Source organism: Micromys minutus (assembly GCF_963924665.1).
Source record: "Micromys minutus genome assembly, chromosome: 7".
Classification (NCBI taxonomy): Eukaryota; Metazoa; Chordata; class Mammalia; order Rodentia; family Muridae; genus Micromys; species Micromys minutus.
In genome coordinates, this window is record NC_137976.1 from 58,586,834 (window position 1) to 58,600,310 (window position 13,477).

Sequence of the window (13,477 nt, forward strand, 5' to 3'; positions counted from 1 at the left end):
TGCCAAGGGGGAGCCGTGTGGGCCAGCTCAGATGTCAAGGCTCTGAATGCAGATGACAGAGACTTGAGGCCTTCAGGCTTTCCATCCACATGGCATGGATCTGTCTGTCAGGAGGGAGAACTGCAGCTCTGAGGGGAAAGACAGAGACTGAGTACCTGCTAATGAGCATTAGCCCTGCCCACCCAGAAAAATGATGGCTTCTCCTGCTATAGCGAGATGTTTATTCAGATCATGCTCTTCCAAAGAGGGGACAAACCCAAACTGAATTCCCGGTAACTGAGCACTGGAAGTGACGTCTGCCGGCTCTCCACCCACAACCTGACTGGTGCTTGTGGTCCTGGCCGGTCCCCTCTGCAAACAGGACTCAGTTTACCGTGTGAATAGGCAGGAATCATCATTTGGTGGACTTTGTGTGTGCTTAAGCCTTTAACAACAAAACGTGCACAGTCGCTTCTGAATTGATGGGGTAGTGGGCCGGGGCACTGGCACATACAAGTTGGGAGGAAGGAATCCTTTGATATTCTAGAAGCTTCAGGTGCCCTGCTTGTTTTACCATGAACTAATTTAGTATTAGCAATTAAAAGTCTATTTTTAATAAGATTATTTATCAAAGAAATCCAGATAAGGGAATTACTGGGTTGGAATTCTGAGTCCATGTCTGACTTCAAAAGGCCCCCATCTCCTTTTATGGTTCTTTTTTTTTAACCTCTTATCATACAGGAAGTGCTGAAAACATGTTTCTTTTGGTTCAATTGATCATTTATTTAGCATTTGAGAACACAACAATGAACTAAAAAAGCCCTTGGCCACATGGCGTTCATACTGTGGGCGGAAATAAAATGGGGATCGAACCAAACAAACATGTACGCATTGCAGAGCCACGTGAAGGATTGTGGGAGTAGAGAGCTGAATAGAAATGCCACAGGGGTGGGTTTAAGAAGAGGGTCCGGGTATGGATGAAAGGATTACAAAGCCCTTGATACCAAGATTACCTTCTATTGTTCAGTTGTGTTCCAGGTCACTGTTCAGTGACGTTCAATAGTTTCCTTCAAAGGGATGCTCCTTCCTCCTTGGCTACTGGAAAGGACAGCCTCCTGCCTTGAAGAACATTTCATCTTGATTGTATGTTAGATGGAATAAGTACAATTGGACAAAAAGAAAGGGGTGATTAAGAAACCATGCATAATTGGCTCCCAAATCTGGTTCAGGATGTGAGCATCTCTTAAGAAAAGGCTGTTCCGGGCGGGCAAGCGTTTATTTTTGGCTGAAATGTCAGGGCAGGAGAATGGAGCAGGAGTTTTCCCAGTTGCTATTAGGTTGCCTCGTTGAAGTCCAGGCTACTCTAGTGACCGAACAAAATTAGGTTTGTCCAGAATAGGACTGCTCTACAGAGAAGAAGTCTTAGCTTCAGAGGAGTGACAATCTATGGTCATAAATATCTATCACCCATACCCTAAGCAGGAGGTACAGGCAAGATGCTGTGCGGTAGAGAAAGAGGAGGATCAGGTTCAAGGTGAAAACCCCATTATTTCTTTCATTGTCCCAGGAACTACCTGCCAAGTGGGGTAATGACGGAGAAACATAGAGAGGCAACTTTTGATGCAGACTGTGAGCAGTAGGAATTCGGAGGTGAACATCTACCCCTATAGGTCTGCACTGGAGGGATCAGTTTGAGTTCAGTTTAGTTCGACATAAAACTAAGCAACCACTCAGTGCTGCATGCTGCTCTGTGCTGTGCTGTGAAATTATGAGGTAGTTACAGTCCCATGGGAGAGACAGGTCTGTGGGCCATAATTGTGGAGGGTTTTCTTCTATGGGTATTTTTGTGATTTTTTTTCATACAGAGTAATGGGTTGTATAATAGTATTTTCATACCTATGTGGCCTTATACTTTGTTCTAATTAGTAATTGCGGTTCAAACAGGATCAAAGGATTGGGTATGGCAGTACATGCCTATAATACCAGGACTTGGGAAATGGAGCAGAAAGATCCAAAATTCAAGGACAACTTTAACCACATCTTGAATCTGAGGCCAGCCTGGCGATGTAAGACATTGTCTCAAAAACAAAATCAAAATCATAGACTTTGGGCCACCTTACCGTGGATAGTTTTTCAAGATTGACAGTGATTTTAAAATGCAGCTTAGCATGTGACTAGGAGGGAGCCCAGGGAGTGAGAAGCGGGAGAACCTCATAGACTGCTCAAGGGAAGGCAAACACTTGGAATGAGATTCCAGAGAACAGGCTGCATAGAAGGGGTAAACTTTCCCTAGTCCATCACAGTTTTGTGGAATTTGTGTATTAGGCTAACAGGGCACTCAAAGCTGCACTGAAGATCCCTGTCAAAAATCAGGTACCTACTCCATTTAAGGCTAAGACTATGTTTATAAAAGGGACTTAATGTTCCCTGTTTTTTATTCTTTAATGGAGCCTCATACACTAATAAGTTATTTATTTTAAACTCTTACTCCATAAGTTACAACTCTGAAACAAAAGGCACAGCTTGCCTCATCAGATTGACAATTGTCACTAGAGGATGTTCCCTTTCAAGTTCAGGGTCACAATGGTCTCTGTCATGTGTGAACAAACCAGGACATACATACAGAGATTCTAAGACATCTATGTCTCTGCTGGCCTGCCACACTCCTTTGCTTTTGACCAGTGACTGCCTATCCCTTCTGCTCAATGTCAGGCTGTGTCTTGGTGGCTTGGCCTTACTGCTTTTCCCCTTGCCACCACCACATTCAGCCACCAAATCCTGGCAGTTGTTTTTCCAAATCTAAGCCTGCATCAGTCTTGTCAGAGCCCCTACCTTTGTCTCATTTTCCTGCCTCTCTCTTCTTGCTTCCCTCCAGTTGAGTTTCCATAATCAGAACAGTAGCTGTTCCATAGGGATCTGATGATCTCTCTCTGTTTGCAGCCTTTCAATGGATGAATATCAGAATATTCATCCAGTACACCATAACTCACTGCCGTTTTGTTCAGATTTCTCTGGACCTACTTCCTCTTCACTTCCTGTTTGATCTATGCTTGCATCTTTTAAAAGTTAATTCTCATAACAATAAGGTAAATCTTATGGTTTTTTGAATCAAGTAAAAATCTCACTTCTTCAGAGACCTTTCCCAACTCCATCTAGACAGCATTTGGCTTGTGGTGATTTTCACCTCTGCAATTGATGAAGAGTTGTGTGATTTAGGAACTAATGTTTGTTAGCCCATAGACTGAATTCCTAGAGTCAGGATGACTTGTGACTGTCTGTAACCTCTTATCTACAGGATAGCTCTAGTACCTGCTTTTAGGGCACAGTAAGACTAGTAAACAATCAGGAATGATTATTTGGATTCCATTCTTCTCTGCCTGTTTTGTTTTTCGAGACAGGGTTTCTCTGTGTAGCCCTGGCTATCCTGAAACTTGATTTGTAGACCAGGCTGGCCTTAAACTCACAGAGCTCTGCCTGCCTCTGCCTCCTAACTACTGGGATTAAAGAGGGCACCACTGTGCCCATCTTGCTCAAAGACCCTTTAGATAAAAACAAAAGGACTACATCTCCAGTGCTGGAAATGCTTAAATACCAACTCAAAAGCTATCAACAGACCTGCACAGCTCTCATCCTATACAATCTGGACTATAAATCATTGTGCGTTTTAAATACAATCTGACATGTGGGAGAGAATTGATCTGGGGCTACATATAAATGATGCTTTGGTGCCTATTTAAACTCCAATGGAATCTAGGGTTTGCCAGAGAGCTGAATCCTCTTCATTCATTGATATTCAGATTCTGGGGCCTGGCTCATTTAAATCACCTCACCAGAAATGCAGGGGTATCCAGAATTCCTGAGCTGCATGTGAAATTTCAGTGTGTGGTGTAACTGTCAATACTGCTAGTGTCTACCAAGAAGCACATTACCACGCTGTACAGGTGTACCCATAAATCTAGGTCACACTGAAGGCCATGGATCAGAATCAAGAGTCTGTGGTCTGCATACACACTCTTGTGGCATACATACACAGAAACACGGATGCTAATGCTTTGCAAATTGCAAGCATTAAGTTATTTCGTGGCTAAAGAAGTAACTCCTCAGAGACTGGAAGCTATGCTGCCTCCCTTTTCCTTGGACACCATCATATTTGTGAGGCCATTTGTGAAATGTAAACAGTGTTTTTTTAAAAGCTTAGGTTCCTTCTGCATTTCAGAATGTCTATGTACCTTCCCTAGTATCCCTTAGGAAAAGTGTTCGTTTCTTATTTTAACACCCTGGTCCTCTGTTGACTGCAGAACCACTGCTACTCTGAGCTTCAACACTGGAAAAATGTCTTCAGGCTAAGTCGCTAGATTTTTAAACCTATGAGAACATGGAGTCTCTACCATATTCGAATAAGATAAAAACTACTTAGGATGCAGAGAACTTGACTGATTAGCTTGATTGGTTGGTTGGAGAGAGGTGGCAAGAAGGCAGAGGAGCCTAGTATCCTTGTGACCGAGTGTCCTGAGTACCTGGCTCAGAGTGCAAGACAGTGCCTTGTGACTGGTACTCCTGCTGTGACATTTCATGGTGGCGTGAAGGGCAAGTGGCCTAGTCTTACTTCACTGTTGTGATCTACCTCATTTCTGACCAATGTAGCTGACTTTACATGATGGGGCAGAAGCCCTGAGGATGTTCGCCCGTGTAGCCTCTGTTGCTCATTTAGAAAAATGGACTCATATGTGGGAAACCCTGAATTCAATCCTCAGCACCAAAATAATAACAAGTACTAATAAATAAAATGATGGCATAACTAAGGCTCTAAAAACAACTGAAAAAAAGTAATGGGAAGCTGTTCTAGAGATCAAAATGGCTGAGTTGGATTTAGTTAAGGGTGAGACTATTCCACTGCCAATGACTTGTGTTCACTTTAATGTTCATTTCTATCTGGACTATTGATCTCATGGGCATGGGGGTAGTAAGTAGGATTCAACAGTTGTACATGGTGCTAAGTCTCTCCTCCTCCTGAAAAGTCACTGTTTCTGCCTTCCTCCTCTGGCCAGGTGCTGGACTGGATTGAAAACCATGGCGAGGCCTTCCTCAGCAAACATACCGGGGTTGGCAAGTCTTTGCATCGGGCACGGGCACTACAGAAGAGGCATGATGACTTTGAAGAAGTGGCTCAGGTACGATACTTTGTGTGGAAGGGTGTCATTGACATTAGATGGAAACATGTTGGGTTGATAGTCTATATCTGCTGGTCTATCTTCTGGTCAAATATGTAAATGTATTGTCTTCCCTAGGATGCCACTGCATAGACATCATAGCTCAAGGCCTTCAAAATTTTTTCTACCACTATGATCTAAAAAATGTCTTATCCACAAGGTGGTGCTGGAAGGAGGTTAATGTCATTAGACCTATCATCAACCTGAAGTTCCTGCTTTTGATTGTCATTGCTGATAAGTGAGAGCTAAAAACTACCCTAGCCCTGCTTGCAAAGCTGTGCACCATCTAAGACCTGAAGGAAGAGATGGTGCCCAATTGTCAGTCATGTACCTACAGGGCCTGGAGAATGTTCTTAGAATCACTTCCATCTTTAATTCAAAATTTATTCAATATTCAATCTACTAACTACTTAACTGAGCACATACATTAAAAAGAACACTGTTATCTAATTTGGGCAAAGATATTTTGAGTAGATGATTCTTTATCTCTACACCCTTACTCTGTAAATTTGTCTATTGGGATATTATCCAAATAGATCCTTCAAGATCTTCAAGATAAAGTATTGCTGCACAGCTGTGTTTTGGTTTGTTTGTTTGTTTTTAGGTATGATCAGTTGCTGTGGAAAATAAAACTCTGTTAAGAATACGTTTAGAGATAATGTCCAAATGGGCCACAGGGGTCAGAAATGGGCTGTAGGAGTTGGTATGTTAAAGCAGTGAGGATAACAAAGCTATAGCTTGTCATATCACAGCTTTGGTCAGAGCTGGCTTTGATTCCACCTTCAGACAGCCTTTAATGTAGATGCTACCCTGAGCATTGTACAGAGCCTGAACCCTCATCCCAGAAGGCAAGCAGTATCCTGTCGGTTCAAAAGGGAGACCCACCAAGAACCAAAGGAGGACAGAAAAGCTGTGGATCGTTGCAGTGTCTCTAGGAAACCTTTCAAATTGTGAGGAGGGTAGAAATGGCCATGGCCATACAGGAGACAGAAAGCCCTGTTCAAAATTATCTGAACTCAGGCACTGTGAATGGTAGGAAAAGTCACACATGACTGACTACCTAGGCATGGTGACAGGCATATAAAACCATGCACCACCGTGGAAAACTATGCCAATTCCTCAAAAAATTAAAAGTATAGTTACAACAAGATGTTCCCAAGTGGAGTGAAATAAGGGTATCTGTACCCCATATTTCAATAACTATTATTCCCAGTAGCCCAAAGGTGGGAACAGCATGTATATCACATTCATCAGAGAATGGACAAATGAGTGCATGTTATATATACATACAATAAGTTATCACTCAACTTTAAAAGAAGAAATGCTAGCACATGATAGAGTATTGATGAACCTAGAAGTCTTGTACTAAGGAAAGTAGCCCAGTCACAATAGCACACATATTGGGTGGTTCCTCTCTTATCTAGAGAGCCTATCGTAGCCAAGATCATAGAGATAGAAGAGAAGGCTGGTTGTCAGGGAGTAGGAAAGTGGGGACATTAATGTGTCACAAAGTTTTGGTTTTGCAAACTGAGTTCCTAAGATATGTGGTTATGATGGTTGCATAGAACTTTACACTTACAATTGGAAAAATGTTTTTACGATGTATGTTCTTACCACATTTTTAAGTATAATATTTTGGTGTTTTGAGAATTTTGTTCATACAATATATTTTTGGCTATATTTCTACCCTCCACTGACTCTCAACTTTTGTTTAAAAATATAACTTACTGAGTCTGATGTGCTTCCCATGTGTATCATGGGTGTAGGGACAGCCACTGGAATATGCTCTACCTACCAGGCCACAGCTGTAATGGAAACTTGACTCTCTTCTGCAGAAAGCATCAGCTGCCAGTAGCTCCTCAGCCAGAGATGAGGGCTCATGAACCACTCTCGTGGTTTAACACATTATTTTTATTAAATCTTCTCAGTCATATGACTATGCTCTGCAGGACAAACTGTGCTTGATCAACATTGTGTGGACATGGGTGCTGTTTGTCTCTGATGAACAAGATACAGCCCCGATCTAAGGTGCTCTGGGTATCCTTTAGTCTCCTAAGACACAAGGGATAGAAGAGACCATGTGCATCTGTCTACAGCAGTAGCTTTCAGTCTTCCTAATGCTGCAACCCTTTAATACACTTCCTCACTTTGTGATAATTCTCAATAAAAAATTATTGTATTGCCACTTCATGAATGTAATTTTTGCTACTGTTATGAGTCATAAATATCTGATAGGCAAGATATCTGATATACACCTCCCCAAACGGTCGTGACCCACAGTTGGAGAACTACTGTTCTACAAAGAGGGGAGCTGTTATACCTGAAATGGTCTCTTAGAGTAGAGCTATCCCATAGCTTTACCATTCTTGTTCTCTGGGCTGTCTTGTAGTCCAGACTCCCATTTTCTGGGAGCGTGTCATTAAAGCCATCCTCAGCCACGGCCCAGCTCAACTTTTTCTTGGTGTCTTCTCATTCTCTGTAATGGGCTGTGGCCTCAAGGGCATTGGTTTGCAGGCCACAGGGGGACAGTTGGCTTTGTGTGTTGTTACGTGCAAATAAGTCAGTGTCTATCACAACCCCATTTCTCTGAGTCCTCCAGTGGTGCCTGATACTCCTGACATATGGAACAAGACATTCCACTTACCACAAGAGGCCCCTAGTTTAAATTCATACAAAAGAAAGAATTTTTCTTTGAGCTATGGATAAATAATGTCAATTTTGCTTTACGGAAGGCAACATGGGGACTCAGAAAGCTCTTTAATGTAACCACATCATCTTGCTTCTCAGGAGCTCTGCTGAGATTATCCAGGTATATCAAGCTCTAGGAGACAGCTTCGTATTCTTGTTCCATCTTTATTGTTTGTAGAAGTTGGGTATACAATTTATTTCTCAGCGTTCATTGGCATACACAGTATGCATGACCAAAAGAAAAGATAGGGAGGAGGGCTCGGCAGCACCATCCTGCTGGGCAGCTGTTGTAGTTTTTTTCTCTGAAATAATTCATAAATCCTTAAATGGGCTTTCTGGTTAGGCTATTTTAAAAAAAGGAGGGAGTTCTAATTTCCAAATTGCTTAGGAGCATGTCCTCTATAAAGAAGAACAAAGACCAAATTGGCCTGCCTAAGCAAGCATCATGGGGTTTTATGAATAAGCCAGTAAAGGTATAAGTTGTAGTTTGAAAATCAATCAAACCTCTTTCTTTGTCCTATCCCCCACTCTGAACTATTTAAGCTGCTTGGCATTCGTTAATTGATGGTTTAATGTAAGAAAATCAGACAAGAGGAGCAAATGGATGGGACTGTCAGTATCTACCTGCCTCAGACAGACTTTGCTCTACTCATTACTGGGCACAGAGTAATCCTAGCAGAAGTTTAGTCTTTTGCTTTTTGCTTCTGGCCTCAGTTAGGCGAGAACTATTGGAAGGAGGTGTCAAAAAGTGTAAACTTCTCTTTTTAAATAAACATTCTCTTATACAACTAAGACTGTTCTGGAACTCTCCAGTAGTCTAGGCTAGCCTCAAACTTGTCCTTTGTTTAAGTCTTCTGAGTTCTGGGATTAATGTGTGTGTGTGAACAGAGAAAACCCTTGGACAGTGATTGAGAGCCATGACAAAAAGCCAAAGCCCTTGCTCTGTGTTTGGTGTTGCTGTGGGGTAAGGATGGTAAAGAGGGTGTCACATTTGTTGTAGACAGACAAACTTGGGCTCACTTATTAGCTGTGCCCTAAAGGAGCCCTCCTCATTTAACCCCACCTTCTTAGGAGGCTCTGACATGAGAGGCGGGCTCTGAGCATTCAATCTCTGTATTCAGGGTTTGGGGGTTTTTCTTTAGTTGCTTTACGTTGGATCAGGGAGAGAACTTCTACATCTGCTGGGGTCCCCAGAAGTTTGGTTTTCTGAAGAGATGAGCAAGCGCTCAAGCAAAGGAATTAACCCTGAAGAGAGGTTGAAGGGCTGTAAAACCCCTGAACACATGCATCTTCACTCTGGGATGGTGGAGGTGTCTGTGCCTTGGTCACCTTGGGGTAAAGACAGTTAAGGCAACTGTTCAGACAGCTGTAAATTCTATGAAGAACTAATATGGTGACTCAGAATTCAGCACTGAATGTCCCACTTTGGGGCCTAATAATTCTTGGATACATCTTAAAGAAATTCAACTTTTTTGAAGGAAATTAAGGTTTGTGGAGCCTTCAGCTCACCCTGCAGGTGGCACTGTTTGAACAAGTCACTTAGTAGCTAAGCCACAAGGAAGTGCAGCAGTGTCTAGAACCTGCAAGGGGAGCTGGGGGTAGGAGGCACTCAGTGTGCAGATAGTGAGGGCCTAGTCAGGGATATCCCAGGGAATCTGCGTCCAAAGACCGGGTATATTGCCTTTCTCCTATAGAATGCATGGCACCCTGACATTGTTGAGACAACCCCCTGATCCTGATGAAAAAAACTCACAACTCAACCCGAGTTATTCATGGTTACTCACCAAATAACCCAACCATAGTATAAAGCAGGTTTAAGAGAGATTTTTATTCTGAGGCACATTGTCACTAGGATAATAAACAAATATAAGGTGAGTCGTTGCCCTTAGCGTGATTGGGAGGGGATAGATGGACCTGTGTCTTTCCAGGTAACAGGCTGGCCTTTGTAGCTGTGCTGTGTTGTCCTGACAGTACTCAGATGCCCGCAGCTTAGAGGGCAGCTGCACTGCCCTGTGAGTGGTCTGCTTTATGGTCTCATTATATGAAAGGCCAGATTTTCTATAAGCTTAGGTTGCCCCAATTTAGAAGCATTTGCATTTGAATATATGCTACCAAGAGTCTCAACACATCAAATCACCCGTGAGCAGGTAAGCACAGTTAAGTAGCATTAGTGTCATATTTTGGAAAGAATGGGCAACTTTAAAAAAAATCGCACAATGAAGTAATTCAGAAATAAGTCTCCATTCAGCGGTCTTACTACATGATGCTCTGTTTTGTTTTTTAAATCTCAAATGTGAACAGAGAATATTTTAAAATCCATTCTGCATTTGGGAGGAGAATAAAGTGTGAGAAAGTGGCAGGGCTCTAGCGGGTCAGCACGTCATTACTGACCAGATAGTCAGAGGTGTCATCCGTGAACTTGGGGTGCTAAAGGCAAGTAAGCCAGGCTTGTGCAAAGAGACAGTAAGCCTGTGCCCTGGAAGCTGGCCACCAGCCATCATTAATAGGTGTGCACCATCAAGTCTTGGTGTTAAACATTAAGACATATAGTTTCTATAATCTAATGCAAATATAACAAGCATATTTTAACACTCTTAAAACTTCACTCTTAGGAGAAAATTATTTACCTCTTCAGAGTTGTCAAAGGGAATTGAGGGTAAAAACTAGGCCTAGCATTACTTCATCTGGTGATCCAGTAAACATGGCTGCTGTGGGTGGCATGGTGACCTTTGGAGGCAATTGCACCTTCTCTTCAGCTGGAGATATTGACCATTTATAGCAGTTGCAAACGAAAGCAGTCAGCAAAGGTGGGAGAGCCTAAATGGGTGCCTTGTCACACTCCAGTTTCTTTGCAAGGATGAAAGGGGTTTTGGCAATTTAAAAAAAATTCCTGAAGAAGAAAGCCAAGAACATGCTTAGAAATTAATGCCATGAAGCTGGCCAGTGGAAGGATGTGAAGCAGCCTAGAGAAGAGGGGCTGTCTTGCCCTTTGGATTTTCTGTGACATTTCAGATCTATTCAGGGAGAAAGTCACAAGCTTGAGCTAATGGAGAAAGGAACTTGTGACCACTCTTAGGGGAACTATATTTTATGTTGGGGCATCACCCAACAAGGAGTTTGGAAGGTTTTTGTTTATCTTTTATATTGGATATATCCATTTAATACAGTATGGATAACTCACCATACATTCTTATCAAGCCTGTGAGCCAGCCCCCTCTGTTCTACTTCCTGCACATTCAGAACACATTCCCGCTGTGTTCCTAATGCCTTTTACAAACTGAAAGACTCTTGGGCACTAGGGTTTTTATCTCTTTCCGTGTGGTTTAGTGACTGGCAAAGAGCGAGGCTTTGAGAGATGACTGGCTGTCTGTGTGAAGAGTGTTTTAGAAAGCCTCAGTACTGTATCTACAGAGTAAACATGGTGCCCTTCTGACAAGGAGTAGAGCATGCCCTGTGAAGATTGGAAAGGCTGCCAATTGTAAGAGAACCCTGCTGATCTGTGTGGAAGGGTTTAAATGAATTTGAGGTGGAAAGGGATAATAATCCCAGGAAATACCAGAAATGCCTACGGCCCCAAACAGGTAGTATAGAGCAAAAACAAGCAAACATACAAACAAACAAAGCCCTTTTAAACTGTATAAACCAACATATGACATATGCAACAAGTAACACATTTAAGCTTTTAGCACAAAAAGGCAAATGCATCAAATTTCCCTATGGCCTTAGTGGATCAGTCTCTTAACTAGTAACTGAAGAGTCTTGGTTTAAAAAAAAAAAAAAAAGAATCATTCTAATAGTAGGAGAGAGGATCTATCAGGGAGTTCCTGAATTCTGTATCTTCATAAAATCTATAGCCTGAGGGTAGTAAGAAATATAAAGAAATAATGTGAAAACATAAGGAGTGCATACACACAAGCCATAGACTTCCCACACAAGCATGGACTGCCCACACAAGCCAAGGACTGCCCACACAAACCATACACTGCCCACACAAGACATAGACTGCCCACACAAGCCATACACTGCCCACTCAAGGCATAAACTGCCCACAGAAGCCATACACTGCCCACACAAGCCATACACTGCCCACACAAGCCATACACTGCCCACACAAGCCATACACTGCCCACACAAGCATAGACTGCCCACACAAGCATAGACTGCTTTCTCAGATGGAGGCAATGGAAGTGCTGTTCTAGTTCGGGAGGGAACTATGGTATTTTTCAGCTTTTCCTAGAAATTTTGTAGCCTAGTTCTAACATACACCATACATGCTTAAACACATGTGTGTGCACATACACACACATGCCAGTTAAGTTGTTAAGAGCAAAGGATTCTACATAGTAGGAAGGAAATAATTATGTATTTCTTTGAAAGCTCACACATTGTATGAGTTCTCAACTTCCAAGAAACTTGACCTTTAGCTACATGGGTTTAGACTTTATTCTTACAGGACAGAAGCATCATGGTGAATGCTTTTGAAAAATAATATAAACTAAAATAGAATCTTCATATCAGAAGTGAAATTATTTTTCTGTACTCTGGCTGTTTAGATCACATTTTAGAATGTTGTGCCTAGTTATGAAAATTGTACTTTTAAAAGATATTGATAAAACATAATGCAACTGCTGGAAAGCTGCCAGATTGTAAAGTTAAGGTAACTGGATACATCCACTTTTGTGTAAATGATGTTATTATCATTTGAATATGAAATGTCTCCCCTTGGGCTCATGCTTCTAAGCCTATGTCCTGAGCTGGTAGTACTGTTTGAGGAATTTTTGAAAACCTTGGGAGGTGTGACCTAGCAAGAGAAAGTAGGTGATTAGGGAAGGTCCTTGGGAAGTATTTTCTCCTTCCTGTTTCTGTTACTCTGGTTCCTGGCCATCATGAGCTGAGCGTCCTCCACTACATCCCTCTAGCATGATGCTTTGCCCAAACTCATAGACCAAACTCTCTGAAACCACGAGCCAAGGATGTCCTTCCTCACTTGGTTAATTTCCGTTGTTCTGTTTCTGTGGCTTTGCTCAGTGCCTCAGTTGTAATGTTTCCATTTTTCTCTCTGATTATATTAATCTGAGTCATCTCTCTGATTCTCTCTCTCTTTTAATTTGGTTAAGGGTTTGTCAATCTTCTTAATCTTTTCAAAGAGCCGACTTTTGCTTTCATTAATTCCTTGCTTTGTTTTTGGTTCAGTTTCACTATTCTCTGCCTTGATTTTGATTATCTCTTCCCATCCATTCTTTTTGGGTCTTGTTTCTTGTTTTTCCAGTGCCTTCAGGTCCAACATTAAGATAGTGATATGAAATCATCAGGTTTTGGGGTTTATTTTTATGTAGACATTTAGTGCTATACATTTTGTCCTTGGGACTGCCTTCACTGTGACTATAAATTCTGACATATTATATTTTAAGTTTAATTTGATTCCAGGAATTTTCCAGTTTTCTTCTTGATTTCTCCCATGATCAGAATTTCACCAAATAGTCCTAAATTCAGTTGTCATGAATCTGTATACTTGCTACTTGCTGTCACTTTTATGGTTGTTCATATCCAGTTTTATTTGTTGTTTTGTTTATTTTTTTAGATTTTATTTATTTTTCATT

The 13,477-nt window shown here is 41.7% G+C and overlaps 1 protein-coding gene across 6 annotated transcripts in view; it reads left to right on the forward strand.

Annotated features, from left to right (window-relative positions):
• Positions 1-13,477, forward strand: part of KALRN (kalirin RhoGEF kinase) — a gene marked incomplete at both ends in the record, with an annotated part of 525,758 nt that overhangs the window by 215,473 nt on the left and 296,808 nt on the right. For all 6 annotated transcript variants that reach the window (XM_080919241.1, XM_080919243.1, XM_080919247.1 and 3 more), the window contains one exon: positions 5,028-5,150. In XM_080919241.1, coding sequence (XP_080775367.1) covers positions 5,028-5,150 — 123 coding nt within the window. The remainder of the gene's footprint in view (positions 1-5,027; positions 5,151-13,477) is intronic.